The sequence below is a fragment of the Felis catus genome, chromosome D4, assembly GCF_018350175.1.
Source record: "Felis catus isolate Fca126 chromosome D4, F.catus_Fca126_mat1.0, whole genome shotgun sequence".
Taxonomy (NCBI): Eukaryota; Metazoa; Chordata; class Mammalia; order Carnivora; family Felidae; genus Felis; species Felis catus.
In genome coordinates this window covers 80440890-80460198 of record NC_058380.1, presented here as the reverse complement: position 1 = coordinate 80460198, position 19309 = coordinate 80440890, and the positions used below count along the sequence as shown (strand labels likewise).

Sequence of the window (19309 nt, the reverse complement as noted above, 5' to 3'; positions counted from 1 at the left end):
GATTTTAATATACTGTTGGATTCAGTTTACAAATATTTTGTTGAGGATTTTTGCATTTTTATTCATAATAGATATTAGTCTACAGTTTTCCTGAGGTGTTTTTTCCTGGCTTTTGTATCAGTAATTTTGGCCACATAGAATGAGTTAGAAAATGCTCTCTCTTCTTCAATTTCTTTGGAAGACTTTGAGAACGATTGGTGTTAATCTGTTATATGTTTGGTAGAATTCACCAATGAAGCCATCTGGTCCTGGGCTTTTCTTTGTTGGGAGATTTTTGATTACCAATCCAATTATTTTTATTAATTCTGTTGCCTTGTTCCAGGTCTATTAAATTTTTCTATTTCTTCTTCAACTAGCTCTGGTAGTTCGTGTGTTTCTAGGAATTTGTCCATTTCATCTATTTATCTAATAAGTTCATGTACAATTGCTCATAGTATTCTCTTATAAGGCTTTTTCTATCTGTAAGGTCTGTAGTAGTGTCTCCATTTCCACTCCTGATTTTAATAATTGGAGTCATTTCTGGATTTTTGGTTTCAGTCAGTCTAGTTAAAAATTGGTCAATTTTATCGATATTCTCAAAGAACCAATTATTGGCTTCATTAATTCTGTCATGTTTTTCTTTTCCTCTATGCCCGCTGTCTCTGCTCCAGTCCTTATTACTTCTTCCTTCTTCTTGCTTTGGGTTTAGTTTGCTTTTTTTCTAGGTCCTTAAGGTGGAAGGTTAGGTTATCAATATGGTATCTTTCTTCTTGTTTAAAACAGATGTTTACAGCTATACACTTCCTTCTGAGTACTGCTTTTCACTGCATCCCATAAGTTTTAGTATGTTGTATTTTCATTTTTATTCATCTCAATGTATTTTCTAATTCCCTTTGTGATTTTTTTTCTTTGACCCATTGGTTGTTTCAGAGTGTTTTGTTTAATTTCCATTTATTTATGAACTTTACAGGTTTCCTTCTGTTGTTAATTTCATTCCACTGTCAATGGAAAAGATAGTTTGTATGTTTCCAACCATTTTAAGTTTATTGAGATTTGTTTTATGGCCTAACATATGATCTATCCTGGAAAATGTCCCATGTGTATTTGAGAAGAATATGTATTCTGTTGTTGATTAAAATATTCTATGTATGTCTGCTCAGGCCTGCTGTTGAAATCCTATGGCAAGTTTTTTTATTTCAGCTATTATACTTCTCAGCTTCGGAACTTCTATTTGGTTCCTTTTTATAGTTCTATCTCTTTATTCACATTCTCTGCTTGTTAAGCCTTCGTTCTCCTGATTTCCTTTAGTTCTTTTTCCATGGTTTTCTTTGGCTTTCAGGATATTTAAAATAGTTGATTTAAAGTCTTGTTATAGTAAGCCCAATGTCTGGCTTCACCAGGGATAGTTTTTGTTAATTCTTTCCTCCCATCAATGCATCACACATTCTTGTTTCCTTGTATGCCTCATAATTTTTAGTTGAAAACACGCATTTTGTATATTATAATGTCGTTACTTTGGAATTCGGATTCTTTTGCCTCCTCAGAGTTTGTTGTTCTTGCTTGCTGTGGATTGTAGTTATTTGTCTGTTTGGTGACTTTTCCAGACTATTTTTAAAGACTGTATTCTTTGTCTTGTTTGGTCTGAGAGGTCTCTGTTCCTTTAGCTTATGGTCAGCTACTGGTTTGTTAAAGATATCCTTAAATACCTAGAGCCATAGTGGTGGTGGTTGTGGTGGTGGTTGGAGGATAATTGGAGGAGTAAGAGGAGGATGAGGAGATGAAGAAGAAGAAGAAGAAGAAGAAGAAGAAGAAGAAGAAGATGACGGTGGCAGAGGAGGAGGAGAATTCCAAGGGGGAGGAGGAAGAGGAGGAGGGGAAGGAGAAAAAGGAAAGGAAAGGAAAGGAAAGGAAAGGAAAGGAAAGGAAAGGAAAGGAAAGGAAAGGAAAGGAAAGGAAAGGAAAGGAGGAAATGGAAGGGAAGAGAGGGGAAAGGAAAGGAAAGAGGGAAAAAAATAACCCTCTTACAGTCTTTGAGGATTGGCTCTGTGTTTGGGCCCTCCTTCAACACAGCCCAGTTGTTTACAACTCTGCATTAGTCTTCACTTCCTGCTTACACTGAGCCTAAATATCAGCCAGAGGTGAAATCTTAGGATCTTCAGGGATCTTTTCTGAGCATGTAATCCTGAACACGTGTATGGATTTCTTAATTCCTCGTTATACAAGGGGTCTTGTTAAAGCCTTTACTTTTCAAAGAACTCTCTCCCAATTTTCTCCTCCCAGGATTTCAGTATATCTAGTGTTTATTCCAACTGTAATTTCTTGCCTCAGATGGCAGGGGCTTGTTTGTTTTCAAAATGTTTTCAAGAATTGCCCTCTACTTAGCCACTTTTCCATTTTGAGAGAGTTCTGAGATAAGTGAAACAAAAGGAAGCACTAGGAGTCCAGTCCTTTGGGGACTTCTAGGGCCAAAATGGACAAACACATTTCCTTTGGAATTAGATCCACTCTTCTCCATCCCAAAGCAGATACTCAAACTGAGAACATGGTTTGCTGTTTTCAACACCAATGCCATACTGGGAGTGAGTTGGTGCAAAGGCTAAGTTAAAATACCACAAACCTTTCCTTCTATTGTGTTGAGTCATCCTTTTCTTGATTTAACTTTTGCTTGATTGCTCTAAACTTTTGGCTACCTTCTAGAGTTCTGACAAAGTTGATTCTGACAGTATGCAGTAATATTAGCACTGGCAGCATTTTAGATTATGAACCTAGGAAGGTCATTTTTCAAAATATGGTCTCTGAAAGTAATTAATGTCAAAAAGCCTAAGACCAGGAGATTTTGTCCAAATATAAGAGTTATTGTTACTTTATACTTAGGGTGACGTTTTAACTGTGTCCTCAAAGATCTTGGAATCACAGTGTAACTAACCTGTACACATACTTTTGTAATGATCTGGCCATTTCTGACAAGCTGTTTCTCCGGGTTGTCATAACCATCAAGGCTTTGGATTAGGAGTAAGGAAATGCTGCAACCAGACACAGGCTCTATATATTAGTAACATCTATCACAGTTTTATTAAAAGGTATCTTGTTTACAATTCTTATGTCTTTCTTACAGTCAATCCATGAACCTGACCACCACCAACTGGTCAGCTCCCGTTGTGTGGCATGGCACTTTCAATGAAGAAGTTTTGGAACAGTATTATGCCAAACATAAAATTACTGTGGGGCTGACTGTGTTTGCCGTAGGAAGGTAGGTAGTGCCAAATGTCCTTTACATTCAAGCTTTTTATTATACAAAATAGGAGATTATCAATAATCCCACCTCAAAAATCTAGAAAAAGTGGAACGGAATAAAGCCAAAGTAAACAGAAGTAAGGAAATAGTAAAGATGAGAACAGAAATCCATGAAACTGAAAACAGAAAATCCATAGAATAAAATCAAAGAATCAAAAAGCTGGTTCTTTGAAAAAAAAAATCAATAAAATTCACAATCATCCAGGGATGAGCAAATAAGCCAATATGATAAAACAGAAACACCCATGCAAATGTGCAAGACCATGGCTATGGCATTGTGGATCTGTAGGGAAAGACTTTCATAAATGATGCTGGAGAAAGTTGATGTCAGCATGGGAAAATCACGATTGCACCTTTCTACAGCATTCCATATACAAGCATATACAAACATACTTCCCAAGTAGTTTAAAGACCAAAAGTTAAAGGGCAAACCGCAGTGTATCTGAATGAAATCAAGACAGAAAAGGATTTCTTCATCAAGATACAGAAAATACTAATCATAAAGGAAGAGGTTGATAAATGTGACTGTATTGAAATTATCTCTACCTAAGAAAACATCAGAAAAACCCAAACTGAGGGCCATTCTACAAAATACCTGATCAGTACTCTTCAAAATGGTCAGGGTTATAAACGACACGGAGAGACATGGAGACAGATTGGAGGAGCCTAACAAGACATAATGACTAAATGCAATGTGTATTCTGGATTGGATCTTGCAAACTAGAAGCCCATTAGGGGCAAAACAGGTGAAAAAAAACAAAATCTGTGGTTAAGTTATAGTATTTAACCATTGATAATTTCCTAGTTTTGACAAATGTACTATGATTATATAAGATACTAACATTAGGGGAAGATGCATAGAGTGTATATGGGAACTCTGTATAATACAGTTACACCTGTTACATAAATCTAATATCATTCCAAAATAGAAAGTTTTCAAAAAATTTTAAAAAATAAGTTCACCATAGTAGTGAAAGTGCCTGATGATAACCTTTTTTTTTTTCTTGTGAATGCCTGACATTACACTTTTGATTTCTGAGGCACTCATTTCAAAGACATCCAACTTGAATAAACATACTGCGGGCTATAACATGGTTGGTCACTAGCTAAACAACTGGGTAAAGAGGCAGGTCGGCCCTCCTGTGAAATTCCCCTTTTAGAAAGGCCTGGGTAACCTGGGTAACCTGACCACCTGAGTGACCCCACACTTTCCTTCCTGCACTTTCATTCCTGCTCTTAGGTTTCAAATTCTGCAATAAAGAGTGAAGCTGTGAAAGCCTTGGCACCCCATCCCCCAGCCAAATAAAGGCAGAATCCCCAAGGATCGCTGCCTTCCCTCCCTTTACCTAAGACCTCGTTCTGTGGCCCTGGGCCTACCTTGTACCCTCCAGGACTTGTGAGTAACGAACTTTGTTTTTTCAAAGTTCTCTGATGGTTGCTGCTGAGGAGTATCTTGTAAGTGTGGGCTGGTCCAGCCACAACATTGGCTGGTAAGGGAAATGTCTGTGGGGGGTCTCACCACAAGCAGCAGGGGCCTAGGTGAGTCCCAGGCATTCTTGGCCAATAGGATTACTATCGAAGGCAAAGACCAATACCAAAGAGCCCTGTATTATACCATACACAGAAATTAATTCAAATGGATAACTGGCTTAAATGTGAAAGTGAAAACAATAAAGCAACTAAAAGAAAATATAGAAGCATACTTTCACTACCTTGAGGAGGCAAGGATTTCTGGAACACAGTACAAAAGCATTAACCATAAAAAAATGCGGATAAATGGTATCTCTTTGTATTTGGGTTGCTAGCTTCCAACTCAGTAGAATATTTTAAGAGGTATTTGTCATAATTTATCTTGCTTTAATTATTAAATTACCATAACTTCAGATATTCCCAACTAGAAAGTTTTCTCCTGACTCCATCTACTATGTTTCTTAAAACTTAGATCAATATTCAGAACTTATTTTTAATGATTATATAAACATTATCTGAAGCTGAGGCATGTATGTCTGCATTATTGACTCCTCATAAATTCCTCCTCATAAAGCAAGCCACGGACATCAATCACTGCTCGTGCAAGGACCCAAGACCTTCTTGCCTACAATTCCCAACACAAGCTCCTTCCTCCCAGACAACCCTGAAGACTCTGACTCTCATCTTGCGACAGGGCTCTGTGCCATTTACTGATCTCACCATGTTTCATTCCCCCTCGTAAGGAAGTCCTCTTTTCTCATGATCCACAGAACCCCATCAGGGAGAGGAAAGGCAGATAATTTCACTTTCTTTTACGCTACTTAAATATAACTCAAGAAGCGTATCTAATATTTAGTTTGCCTACTAGTATTTCTGGACAAACTACGACCAGTGTAACTTAAGTAGTATGCATTTCACTGCAATAGAAGACAAAGAACTTAATCATTTCTTGTTTACTTCACAGATATATCGACCACTATTTGAGGAAATTTATACTATCTGCAGATATGTTTTTTATGGTTGGCCATAAAGTCATAATTTATGTCCTGATAGATGACTTCTCCAGGATGCCTTGGATACAGCTGAGTCCCCTCCGTACAATCAAAGTGTTTGAAATTAAGCGAGAGAAGAGATGGCAAGATGTCAGCATGATGCGCATGAAGACTATTAGTGAACATGTTGTAGATCATATCCAGCGTGAAGTCGACTTTCTCTTCTGCATGGATGTAGATCAAGTCTTCGTAAGGAAATATGGAGTGGAGACTCTGGGGGAGTCAGTGGCTCAGTTACATGCTTACTGGTACAAGGCAGATCTGATAAAGGTGCCATATGAAAGAAGTGAGTTATCAGAAGCATATATACCTACTGGCATGGGAGATTTTTATTACCATGCTGCTGTATTTGGTGGCACTCCTACCCAAGTTCTCAATATTGCCAGGGAGTGCTTGAAAGGAATCATGAATGACAAGAAAAACAGCATTGAAGCAGTATGGCATGATGAAAGCCACTTAAATAAGTATTTCTTTCTCCACAAACCTGCTAAGCTCTTATCACCGGAATATTGCTGGGATTTTACTAGAACAGATATCATTAATATTCATGATATCAAACTCTCTTGGGCTAAAAAGGATTATAAACATCTTAGGGTGAAATCGTAGTTTTATAGCACTTCCTTCAGATTTCTGAAAATAAGAGCATCATTTTTGTCTTATTCCTTAGGAAATTGGCACTTGATAAATTTTAGCACTAAAAAAAAAAATCACTAGCAAAATGGCAAGACCACCAATATGGAATAGTCATACTTCTCATATTCATTGTGAATTGTATAAGATGGGATACAGCAATTGCAGAATGAATGTACTGACGTCAGATGGAGATACAATGATTTCATATCCTGTGTGAATATTGAGGAGATATTACTTGTTGGATTACATTGAACAAAATAGAATCTGTCACAAGAAAATGAAACCTGAAATATTTTTATTGATCCATGTAGATACACATTTCTTGTACTGCTTAAGAAAGGGGGTTGTCAGGGTGCCTGGGTGGCTCAGCCGGTCCAACTCTTGATTTTGGCTCAGGTCAGGATTCCAGGGTTGTTGGATCAAGGCTCCTGTCAAGCTCTGTGCTGAGCATGGAGCCTGCTTAAGATTCTCTCTCTCTCTGTGTCTCTCTCTCTTTACCTCTTTCTCTCTCTCTCTCTCCCTCTGCCTCTTCCCCCATCTCTCTCTCTCTCAAATAAGATTAAATCTAAAAAATTAACAAAATAAAATAAAAATAAAAAAGAAAGGGGATTGTCTGGAGGTGTGGATAAGAAGTCACTGCAACTATAGTAATATCCTGTCTATGCAAAACATTAAAGATGTTAAAGCTGCCATCAGATGGACGGATCATTACTTAGGAAACTGAGTCACTCAAAAAGAACTAGGCGTTTTGAAACTATGAAATTGATTGTTATAAAAACTAAAAGAAAATGTAATAGATACAGAGAAAATTGAAAGCCCCTCCTTTACTCTCCCTTTGAAAACCTATCCCTCACTATTCCTTTTATATGCATTTATATACCCACCACATGAACGCCCACACACACAGTGACACTTGTATTTTACACAAATTGATTTATATCACACACACGCACACATACAGGCACACACAAAGATTTTACCACTAGTCAGGGTCCAGTTAGGAAAACAGATAATGCTATCCTCAGTATTTAACAGTGGAGATTTAACACAGGGAACTGGACATACAAGAGCTCATAACAGAGCTGAAGTGCACACAAGAGAAAGTGAAGCAACCCATAATTAAAAAAAAATTTTTAATGTTTATTTTGGAGAGAGAGAGAGAAAAAGAGAGAGTGGGGAAGGGGCAGAGAGAGAGAGGGAAACACAGAATCCGAAGCAGGCTCCAGGCTCTGAGCTGTCAGCACAGAGCCCGACGCAGGGCTCAAATCCACAAACTGTGAGATCATGACCTGAGCTGAAGTCGGACACAACCAACAGAGCCATCCAGGCGCCCCTAATTTTTATTTCAATGAAGGCAATAGCACTCCTAAGGCTGAAGGGAAAATTGTAGAATGTCCACAAAGAGCCAGAACCTAGCATGAGCTGCCTGGCATGGGTGGGGACAACAAAGAGAGGAGTCTAGTCACTGCTAAGGATGTCACCCAAAGGAGACAGAGACAGAGACGAGAGAAAGGTACAGACTTTTCTCCTTCTCCTGTCCTGTCTGCCTTTGTTCCCACTGGCCAGTGCCATCCAGTAGTCGGATGCAGTGGAGTCTAGGAAATGGAGGTCCCTGACACACCGAGCAGAGTGTGGGGAAAATGAGATCGAAATCTGAGAGTAAACAGACAAATGGCTACCACAGTCCACTCATGTTGCCACAAAGCACTCATCCTCTTCCTCCTAACTCCCATAAAATGACTGCATGTTTCTACCATGCAAAACGCAACCAGCTTTTGTGTAAATAATCACACCCAGAAGGGTGAAATCCAAAGTAATGCCTGATATAGTTTCCCTCATTATGTCCAAGAATCCAGGATGATATGAGGTCCTCTCCCTCAGGACTCTATGTGGCTCTTCATTGTTTGGTGAGCTCTGATCCAAATTGTAAAGAATAACTAATACTACTCATTTAGAAAAAAAAAAATTGTAAGAGAAGGAAAAGGGGAAAATAATTGGTTAACACATTAAAAGGTACATATATATGATAATGTATACTTATGCTTATAATATAAATATAAGAAAAATATACATGCCTTCTGTGGTCCTCATTTCTTAGCTGGTTCCAAGGTCAAGTTCATATTGATCACTCCTTTCTTTCACTACCCATTCCACATTCTTTACTTTCTGCTGGAAGCTCAGATGAGTAGGGTTCCTTACTAGGAAGATGATATAAAGCTTCTCCTTTATAATCTGAGTCTTATAATCTTTAGAATCTGAGTCTTTAGTGGGTCTTTATCAGATTGCCACAGCTTTCCCTTAACAAGGACTGTTGGATAAAGTAGTTTAAGAGGCTCCCAGGGAACACCTTGAACTCTAGATACAGCCCTCATTCCACCATTGTGGCGTAGCAACCGACTTTCATCTTGATAATCAGTTCCCTGATCCAGTACAGAGACCCCTTCTCTGGCTGCTGATCCAGCACAATGAGAATGAAAAATGGCCAGGGGGGAGTCTCAGACGCCCATGGACAGGACCATCATTTTGTTTCCTTGTACACGAGAACCTTCAAACTCATCGAGCCCAAGGTTGCAGAAAAGAAAGTAAAAATGGTTCCAGCAGGGGCGCCTGGGTGGCTCAGTCGGTTAAGCATCCGACTTTGGCTCGGGTCATGATCTCATGGCCCGTGGGTTCAAGCCCCGTGTCGGGCTTTGTGCTGACAGCTCAGAGCCTGGAGCCTGTTTCAGATTCTGTGTCTCCCTCTCTCTGTGACCCTCCCCCGTTCATGCTCTGTCTCTCTCTGTCTCTAAAATAAATAAACGTTAAAAAAAAATTAAAAAAAAAAAAAAGGTTCCAGCAGATTATCTGGTGTAATTGTAAAACAAAGCCTCACATCTCTACTTCTTGGTTCCAGGACCCATGGACTGTGGCTTTGAGGAAGACGATATGACCTAGTGACTACTATTTAATTCCTTTAGAACATTCCTTTAGAATGGCACCCCGACCTCACCAGGTGTTGTCTTAGAGCTGATACTGTGACTGAGGCTTCAGTAGGCTGCTTCACAAAGTTAGCTGCTTCTGGGTCATGAGTTATAAGGTAAGACCAGTGAATTCCATGGACAGAAGCCCACTGTTGCACTTAGTTGCCAATAAACTCTCTCTCTTTGGCAGAGGCAATGAAGAAAACATTCTGTAAGTCCACAAGCGGTAGTGCTGGAAGAAGCACTATGGGAAAGGAAGGTATATCTGTACCCAGAATATATTTGTTTGGGGACAAATTTCTTCTCCTTCCCTTATGGAAAAGCTCCAAGGTTACCAATATGCTGCCAGGGGCCAGACAGTCCCTCAGAAGAAAGGTGTCATATGATGTACTCAGGGAGGCCTCTGCCGCCGGGTAGTTGCACGTTTAGCAGCAGAGAAAGCCAGATCGTCACTGATGAGAGGAAGTCTATCTTACTGAGCCACTGGATAGCCTCTGTCTCTGCCACCAAGGCCACTTTGTACATGGGCCATCAAGAAAGCACTGTGATGGCTGCAGAAAGAGCCTGGCTGACATCACGGAACAGATTTTTCTCTACTTGATTATTGAGAGTCTCATCTACCAAGATTGCTCTTTGGTGAGTATTCTCATGGGACACTCACATCCTTACACTCTGTACCTATTTCAGAAGCCCATAAAGAACTTCAGACTTTCTTGTCACTGAGTTTTCAATCTGCCTGAGTCCAATCTCACAGAAATGACTTCCACTGATAATGGGTTACAGCTGCATACACCCAAGCTTTTTGTTGGATCAGAAAGCATTAAGTTCACAGTGGGTAGGAGAGGTCATAGTTCAGGTAAATTTAGAATCCCATGTGCCTAGTATTCTCTACCTGGCCGTGGAAAATGCCCTATCCAGTATCTATATTTGCCACATGAACCTGTTCAGGGTCACAGAACCTTTCTTGGCAGACAATGCCTGACATAGGGCCTTCTCTCACCCTGGGTCTCACTCAAAATTGGCAGGGTATTGGTTTCTCAACACACAGGTCTGAGTGGCACTCAAGTACAATACACCTTGCTTTTAATGTCCAAAAAGTCCCACTGAGCATATTTAGGCCTCTGATTTGGTGACATGTAGTTCAAGGTGCAGTAATTTGCCTAGAACCAACAAGGTGCAGTAATTTGCCTAGAATTTGCCTGATGTGTGTCAGGCCCCTGAATTTTTATGGGGTTTCTCTTCCACCTCCTGGCACACATTTGTATTAGCATGACATCTGAGAGTCTTGCTCCTTTCTGCTCAAAATGCTCAGCATGATGTTAATAATGGTATCCTGTGAGATGTCCACATGGTCAAGGATGCTGAGGATAATATTATGACAACACAGGAGAGTTCACATAACTCGGAGGTTTACTGATGTCTCTGCCAGGTGAAAGCAAACTGCTTTTGGTAATCCACACTAACGGATATAAGGAAAAGTATCTGTCACCTGTAGACCACACAACAGGGACTGTGTTCATTTGCTCTAGCAAACATACGACACCAGGAGAAGTTACTGTGATTGAAGTCACCACTTGAGAAACTTTACAATGATTCCCAGGCATTCAACCAACGAATCTGTCTCTTATACCGGCCAAACAAGCAAAGGTATCAAACAATCTCAGGTAAGTGTACCTGTTTCAATAGCTTCCGAACTTCAGCTCAATCCAATTCCATTTGTCTTAATCTAATATTATTAGATATTAAACAAGGATGTGATAGAAATCAACAGCCTGCAGTGTTTGAGTTTTTAATGGTAACATTAATCTTTACAATCTCCACAGGGAGGTGTTATATAACTTTTTTCTTAAATGTTTATTTTTGAGAGAGAGAGAGAGACAGAGCATGAGCAGTGGCGTTTATTTTTGAGAAAGGGAGACACAGAATCTGAAGCAGGCTCCAGGCTCTGAGCTGTCAGCGCAGAGCCCAACGCAGGGCTCAAACACACACCACGAGATCATGACCTGAACTGGAGTCGGACGCTTCAGGTCCGAGCCTGAGCCACCCAGATGCCCCGGGGTTATATAACTTTTGATTTACCATTTTAGTGGATTTACCACTAAAGTGAGTGGAAATGGATTTCTACTCACTCTGTTAAGTAGATCACCATGCTACTTCTAGCCTCTAGAAATTATTGTCAACTCAGACCTAATGTCCATTCTGCATTTTCCTCCAAGGACACAGTCATCCTACTATACGACCACAGGTCCTCCCTTGGGGTGACATAGACTCCTCTTCAGTTGAGGGACTCCAGGTCTGTAAACTGGCTTAAGTGTGGGAACATGAGACACCATAACCTGTTACCATGGCAACTGAAGTCAAGTTTCTGCTCACTGGGTCTAGAGGTTCCCCAGTAATGTAAACCCCACAATTCTCATTGAAATCTGAGAGTCCATTTCAATGTCAGTATTTGATGGTTTCCTATCTCACATTTAGGTTTTTCATCCATTTTGAATTTATTTTTGTGTATGGTGTAAGGAAGTGGTCCAGTTTCATTCTTTTGCATGTTGCTGTCCAATTTTCCCAGCACCATTTGTTGAAGAGACTGTCTTTTTCCCATTGTATATTCATTCCTCCTTTGTCAAAGATTAATTGACCGTATATATAGTTGTGGGTCCATTTCTGGGCTTTCTGTTCTGTTCCATTGATCTGTGTGTCTGTTTTTTGTGTCAAAACCGTACTGTCTTCATGACTACAGCTTTGTAATATAGCTTAAAGCAAAAGTGAATATTATTTTCCTCTCTCTGTATCCATGCCCATTTTATATAGCCCCAGTAGATGTTCTCCAACAGCCAGACATGTGAATATAGAACAGCAAGCTGTCAACCAACTGACCAGAGTACTGTAGCTACATGAGTACTCTGAGATGAGATCAGCTAAGTCTGGCCCAGAACAGCAGCAAAGGACCCTAGACTCATAAGCAAAAATAAAGCATCATTGCTTTAAGCTATTAAGGTTTGGGTGGGTTGTTATACAGCAAAAATTAATTGATATCAGAGCACTTCTAGTCTTGGGAACTATTATTATCAGTCAGGGTCCAATCAGGAAAATCTGGGTATTTCAAATGGGGGATTTTGAGAACTGGTTACACAGGTGATAGAATTGCTAAGGAGCTAGATGGGATAGTGAGGAAACTGAGAAGCTGCGGCCATCCCAAGAGCCAGAAGGGCACAGGAAGGTGGTAGTACCAAAGGCCAGAAGCCAGGGTCATCAGTGGGGGCTGGAACCCACTGCGACCATGAAGGGCACAGCTATCTGGTGGGAGGTGCAGTCACAAAGTAGACTTTAACTTTGGCGTTACACTTTTTCTTTAGGCTCACTAGTGCCATCAAATACAGCCATTTCACCTGCTTGTTGAGCAAGTTAACATTTAACTTATTTCATTAAATAAGTTAATGTATGTGCATAGTTCAGTGTCTGGTGCATAAGTGTTATAAAGCATCATTATCATATATTTTTATGGCAAAAACTATCATTGCCCCAAAGCCTTTGCCTTTGATGAGCACCTCATTCAATGAGAGCACAGGGACAATGTAACTGTTTGCTGCTATATTACACAGGCTGCCAGAAACCTATCTCTGAATACTAACGTGGTGTTTTTATTTTTTTAATTGACTTTAGACCCAAACAAGGCCTGAAAACAAATTCTAGATTCCCCCTATTTCCCTGAGTGTAGTTGCCTACAAACCAACCCTCTCTAAAACCTGATTCTAATTCATCTAAACAGAGAAAGAATTTATGAAATGGCATGTTGGGTAAGAAAATTGAACCCTCAAATCTTAGTAGTCTTAACACAAAAACAAGTTTCTCATTCACCCTACATTTCCAGTGAGGGTGGGAACCAGGAAGTCTCCTCCATATTGTCACTTGGGGACCCAGAACGATGGAGGGTCCACTATCTGTGACATTCCTAGTCACAATGTCAGGGGAAGACACTAGAGAATCATGCAGGGGCTTTTCAGTGCCTCAGCCTGGACTTAAACCATGCCCTGGGCTAGAAGATAGAGTCTTCTCTGCAAAGGAAGGGAGAACCAGATAGTGTTGACCAGCAACAACGTTTACCACAGAAACAGCACCCAGTCCTTAGCCAATAGCTGCTAATATAAAGGGGCAAAGGGAGGGAATACACAGACAAGATCCTGCCACAGGGGTAATCTGTTTGAATACCAATCCTGATCCCATCACTCATTATCTCCCTGCTGATCTCCATACCCTTGAAAACATCTTCCAGAACATTAGTCCTTGATTCTATTACAAATAATTTCAAATTGAACCCCCCTAAGGTTCAAAATCCCAGGTAAGAGAATCTGATTAGCATGCCAGGTAGTTTAGGTCATGTGCCCATGGTTTAGTTGCAAAGGGCAGGAAGAGGAAATTTCTGCCTATTTCAGCTTTCACACTTGGCAGAAGGATGCTGTTGCTTCTTGAATTTAAGATTCCGTGTAAATGAGGGGTGTTCAGGTTTCTGGGCAGCCCAAACAAAAATGTGCCCTGTATCGTTTCAATGATTTGCATATTTACGAATTTTATATAAACAGATTTATACAGTATGTGCCCCTTTTTGGCCTGGCTTCTTTCACAGTATCATTACGCAAAGGTCCATTTAAGTTGTTGCACATATCAGTGCTGAGTACTATTCCATTGTAAGGACATGCCACATTTGCTTATCCATTCCCTTGTTGATGAACATTTGTTGTCTCTACTTTTTGGCTACTACCAAGAAAGCTACCAAGAGCAGTCACGAACAGCTCTTTTTCTGGACATGTGCTTCTATTTCTCTTGGGTAAATATCTAGGAGTGGAATTGCTGGATTGTCCGGTAAGTGTGTGCTTGAACTGTTAAGAAACTGCCAAACTCTTTTCCAAGATGGTTGTGCCATTTTACATTCCCACCAACCATGGATGAGAGCTCCAATTCTCCAATTGTCATAATGCTTGGTATGGCCAGTTTTCTTAATTTTAGCCATTCTAATAGGTATGTGGTGGTATATTATTGTGGTTTTAATTTCCATTTGCCTGAAGACTAATATGATTTTTTCATATACTTATTTGCCTTCCGAATGCGTTTTGTTTTGCAAAATGTCTGATCAAATACTTTGCCATTTTTTAATGTACTTCTTGCAATCTGAAGTTTCCTTTTCATTGTCGTAACTGTTTCTGCTCCTGTTTTCTACTAAACATTTTATTGTTTTAGATTTTACATTTAGGTCAGTCATCCATTTGGGGTTAATTTTTGTACCTGCTGCAAAGTACTGATCAAAGTTTGTTTTGTTTTGTTTTTTCTTTTGTTTGTTTGGGTTGTTTTGTTTTGTTTTGTTTTGTTTTTTTGCATATGGATAGCCAATTGTCCTAGACCCATTTTTTTTTAAAGACTATCCATTCACTACTGAATTACCTTTCTTATTTGTCAAAAATCAATCATCCATATACGTGTAGATCTATTTCTAGACTCCTGAGTTTGTCCCAATGATCTGTATGTCTATCTTAAACCATATGGCATTAATTACTGTATCTTTAAGTCTAAAATTATGCCAAAATAGAAAGCTTATTTAAAAATGCAAAAAGATAGAGACCTAACTGAAAATGAACAAAAGCTACAGTCAGTTTACAGAGAAGAAATTACAATGGCTCTTAAATGTGCAAGAAGATTCTCAACATCAGCCATAATAAAACAAACACAAATTAAGGCTGCGCTAAGATACAATTCACACCCTCAAATTTTCAAATACCAAAAACTTTAACAACACACTTTATATTGATAAGGATGTATGAAAATGGGTACTTTTACCCACTGGTGGCATGAGTTAAATTGGAACGACCCCTGTGGAAAACAATTTGGCAACATTTACTCATTTGTTAAATGGGTATAACCTTTGACCCAGCAAGTCTGTTTCTAGAAATTTATCCTGCAATATAGTTCAATAAGTGTTCACAGATCATGTTCAACTATTTCCACTGTGGCATTTCTTATAATGGCAAAGACAATAAACAACCAAAATGTCCAGCAATAGAGAACTGGTTACATAAATGATAAAGTCCTATAATAAACCACATTTCACTAGCAAAAGAATAAGAGGTATGAAATGTAATGGAATGACCTTCAAAATATACTGATAAGTGAGATATTCAAAGTGCTGAAGAATTATTTTAGGATGCTGCCATTTGTGTGAAAAGGAAACCTATACACATTAAAAAATATATATGCCCTTATAGGTGCAGAATAGTTATGGAATGTAAAACTGAACAGTGGCTGTCCTTGGGGATGAGATAATGGAGTCAGTGCTGAGGGAGAAGATAAGCATTATATAACTTCTCCTCTGTTTGAATTTTTTTGCTCTGTGTGTGTGTGTGTGTGTGTCTTTTTCAATTAGAAAATCTATTTTAAAAGAAGTGTATACTAGGGGTGCCTGGGTGGCTCAGTCGGTTAAGCATCTGACTTCGGTTCAGGTCTGATCTCACAGTTCGTGAGTTCGAGCCCCGAATCGGGCTCTGTGCTGACAGCTCAGAGCCTGGAGCCTGCTTCCGATTCTGTGTCTCCCTCTCTCTCTGCGCCTCTCCCACTCATGCTCTGTCTCTTTCTCTCAAAAATAGACGCTAAAGTTAAAAAAAAAAAAGAAGTATATACTAAAGGTATGCCATCTTAAAACAAGAGTGATTATCTCAGGAGAGGGTGATTATATTTGATTATCATTTTCTTCTTTATGCTTTTAAGCACTTAACCAATTTTATAACATGAAAATGTGCTATTTCTATAATCAGAAAACTAAGTACTCTTAAAACATTCTAGAAAAGGGTAAGAAGGGATTAACTTTACCTAATTGGACAATGGCTAAAAGAGGATGAAGAAAAAGATGGTGTACTTTTTTTTTGGTCATTCATTTACACATATATACACACAGCACACAATTCAAAATATATTTCTGCAAGTAAAAATCAGTCATCAAGAAAGGTAAGGAAAGGGTGCCTGGCTGCTTCAGTCGGTAGAGCATGCAACTTTTTTTTTTAATAATTTTTTAAAAATGTTTATTTAGTTTTTGAGAGAGAAAGAGAGCACATGTGCACGTGGGGGAGGGGAAGAAAGAGTGGGAGACACAGAATCCAAAGCAGGCTCCAGGCTCCAAGTTGTCAGCACAGAGCCTGACAGCTGCAAGATCATGACCTGACCCAAAGTTGGACGCTTAACCAACTGAGCCACCCAGGCACCCCAAGCATGCAACTCTTGATCTCAGGGTTGTAAGTTGGAGCCCCACACTGGGTGTAGAGATTATTTAAAAATAAAATCTTTAAGGGGTGTCTAGGTGGCTCAGTTGGTAAAATGCCTGACTCTTGATTTTGACTCAGGTTTTGATCTCACGGTTGGTGAGATTGAGTCCCACATTGGGCTCCATGTTAGTACGGAGCTGCTTGGGATTCTCTCTCTCTCCCCCCTCTCTCTGCCTCTCCCTCTCTCTCCCAAAATAAAGAAACTAAATTTAAGAAAGAAAGAAAGAAAGAAAGAAAGAAAGAAAGAAAGAAAGAAAGAAAGGAAGGAAGGAAAAAAGGTAGGTAAGGAAGTACAACAAAAGAAACTAAAAGCAAACCATCTTTTAAAATCCTTTTTCAAACGGGACAAAGTTCTACCATCTGGTAGCAATGCGAACTTGCAACCACATGAATCATTATGACAGTATCATTGTGACTTTTGAACGCTTTCATCATCAAAAGAGTCTGGTGACATCACCATTAGCAAAAGATTCAAACACCAGGAGAGTATTTTACAATATCTGATTTTTTTTATGAAGACCCAAAAATATGACGATTGGGAAACATCCTAGGACTTCTAACATCACGAAAACTAATGGTAAGGCTCTTAGGAAGAAACTATGAAACGTTGGGTGATCTGATGAAATCATACGTAGAGGTCATCCCCAAACCTTGGCCTTGAAAGTATATTGTGCAAAATAGATGACACTTCAATATGGGGCTCAAAGTCATGACCCCAAGGTCAAGAGTCACATGCTCCACCAACTGAACCAGCCAGGTGCCCCATGGGTAAACAGAAATCCTATTTAACACCTTTAACATAAGCTCAGTGCACTGGCTAGAGCCAAATATTCCATGTTAGTGCTTAATGCCTTTAATTTAGATTTTTAATCACTGTTTACAAGAATATACCTTTCAGGGGCGCCTGGGTGGCGCAGTCGGTTAAGCGTCCGACTTCAGCCAGGTCATGATCTCGCGGTCCATGTGTTCGAGCCCTGCGTCAGGCTCTGGGCTGATGGCTCAGAGCCTGGAGCCTGTTTCCGATTCTGTGTCTCCCTCTCTCTCTGCCCCTCCCCCGCTCATGCTCTGTCTTTCTCTGTCCCAAAAGTAAACAAACGTTGAAAAAAAAAAAAAAAAGAATATACCTTTCAGAGAGCTTGTATATATTTTTAGTTTACTTGACCTATAGTCTTTGAGTAAATTATTAGTCTCAATACCTTTGTGAGGAAAAACTATATAAAAATCAACTTTGGAGGTAGAATGTATTCCAATACATAAAAACATCTTCATAAGGACCTCATTTTCTTTTCACAGAAGCACAAATGAAATAGAATGAGAGTTTTATTGAATTTCCTTATTCAGGGTGATAAAGAAATACAAAAGGAACATCACACTATACCTAATCTAAAAAGTATCAGTTGGCATACTAAAAGAGATCTTTGCAAGCACTTCACACAAAACTTAGGTTTCCCTAAATCTGCCTTCTTCCTTAGGCCAAGCATCCTAGACTCAGCCAAATTTCCATAAATTAATTTTATAATTAATTAGTTATTAGAAGATGGCAAGGAAGTTGTTTCTTACTTTCCAAAAAACTCCTTTTCTCCTTTTTTTTTTCTAGGAGAGAATGAATTCTAAGTGGAAAATGCTGTTATTAACTTCATTTGCTTTATTGCTGATGTTGATTAAGCATCGCTCCCGGTAAATATACAAGATTGATGAGTCATCATCTTTAATGATTGGCAGAGTTGACCTAAAATGCTGAGTTTTGTCCAAAAAAGGTTAATAAACACTCCCTAAATCAATCGGAGAGTATCTCCTCTTTGAGGAACTGATTAAATTATAAATATATTAATTCTTTCATTTTTCAACATTCAACAAATATTTATTGAGTACCTTTTTGGTGCCAGGTCCTGTCCTCGGTGCTGGGAACTTATGCAGCTTTACATTCCAGGTCGAGAAGATGGACGATAAGCAAAGAAATCTATAATACAATGTTAGGAGCTTTGTATTGGTTTTAATGTTTATTTTTGAGATAGAGAGACAGAGCATGAGTGGGGGAGAGACAGAGAGAGAGAGGGAGACAGAATCTGAAGCAGGCTCCAGGCTCCGAGCTGTCAGCCCAGAGCCCAACGTGGGGCGGAACCCATGAACCACGAGATCATGACCTGAACCGAAGTCAGACTCTCAACTGACTGAGCCACCGACGCACCCCAGGAGCTTTGTATTTTATATAATAAGGCTACGAAGAAAGAAATAAAGCAAGATAAGAGAACAGAGAGTGTTGGGGGACTATTTTAGATACATCTTAAGCTATGATAATAAGAACACGACTCAAAGAAAACTACTATCGAAATATAACTGTACTGGAGAACAAATCTGTTAACCTGCTAAAGTTCTCTTATAGAAAAATTCAAATTCTTACCTCCTCCATGCCTTCCTCATCTTTATGGTCTTTTTAAATAAGCAATGCAATGTTACCGAATGCTATTTGAAAATCAGCTATATTGTGGGAGCTAATGTCTTTAAAAAGTTAACCGTATTGTTTTGGTATCATGTTCTACATGTTATTTGTCCTCCTAGGGTGTTATGCCTTAATAGAAAGGTCTATCTTGGTCAAAAAGGAGATGATAGACCAGAAGCT

General features: G+C 39.3%; 1 protein-coding gene and 1 long non-coding RNA gene across 13 annotated transcripts in view; one reads left to right on the top strand and one right to left on the bottom strand.

The window, feature by feature from the left end:
• The window catches only part of LOC102902291, a 69196-nt gene that overhangs the window by 25800 nt on the left and 24087 nt on the right, over positions 1 to 19309 (bottom strand). The window contains exon 3 of one of the 2 annotated variants that reach the window (XR_441749.3): positions 18562 to 18649. The exons of the other annotated variant lie outside the window; for it this stretch is intronic. This is a non-coding gene — a long non-coding RNA (uncharacterized LOC102902291). The remainder of the gene's footprint in view (positions 1 to 18561; positions 18650 to 19309) is intronic. 2 annotated transcript variants of the gene reach the window in all.
• LOC101088888 (glycosyltransferase 6 domain-containing protein 1) overlaps positions 1 to 19309 on the top strand; it is a 43909-nt gene that overhangs the window by 9200 nt on the left and 15400 nt on the right. For 3 of the 11 annotated variants that reach the window (XM_019816456.3, XM_019816458.3, XM_019816457.3), the window contains 2 exons: positions 3095 to 3229; positions 5708 to 6711. In XM_019816456.3, coding sequence (XP_019672015.2) covers positions 3095 to 3229; positions 5708 to 6401 — 829 coding nt within the window. In that variant the 3' untranslated portion in view covers positions 6402 to 6711. Of the gene's footprint in view, positions 1 to 3094; positions 3230 to 4513; positions 4595 to 5707; positions 6712 to 9321; positions 10025 to 10076; positions 11053 to 11604; positions 11682 to 16961; positions 17267 to 18286; positions 18367 to 19309 lie in introns of those variants that run through there. The other 8 variants (XM_045043729.1, XM_019816463.3, XM_045043730.1 and 5 more) reach the window with 8 other exon arrangements.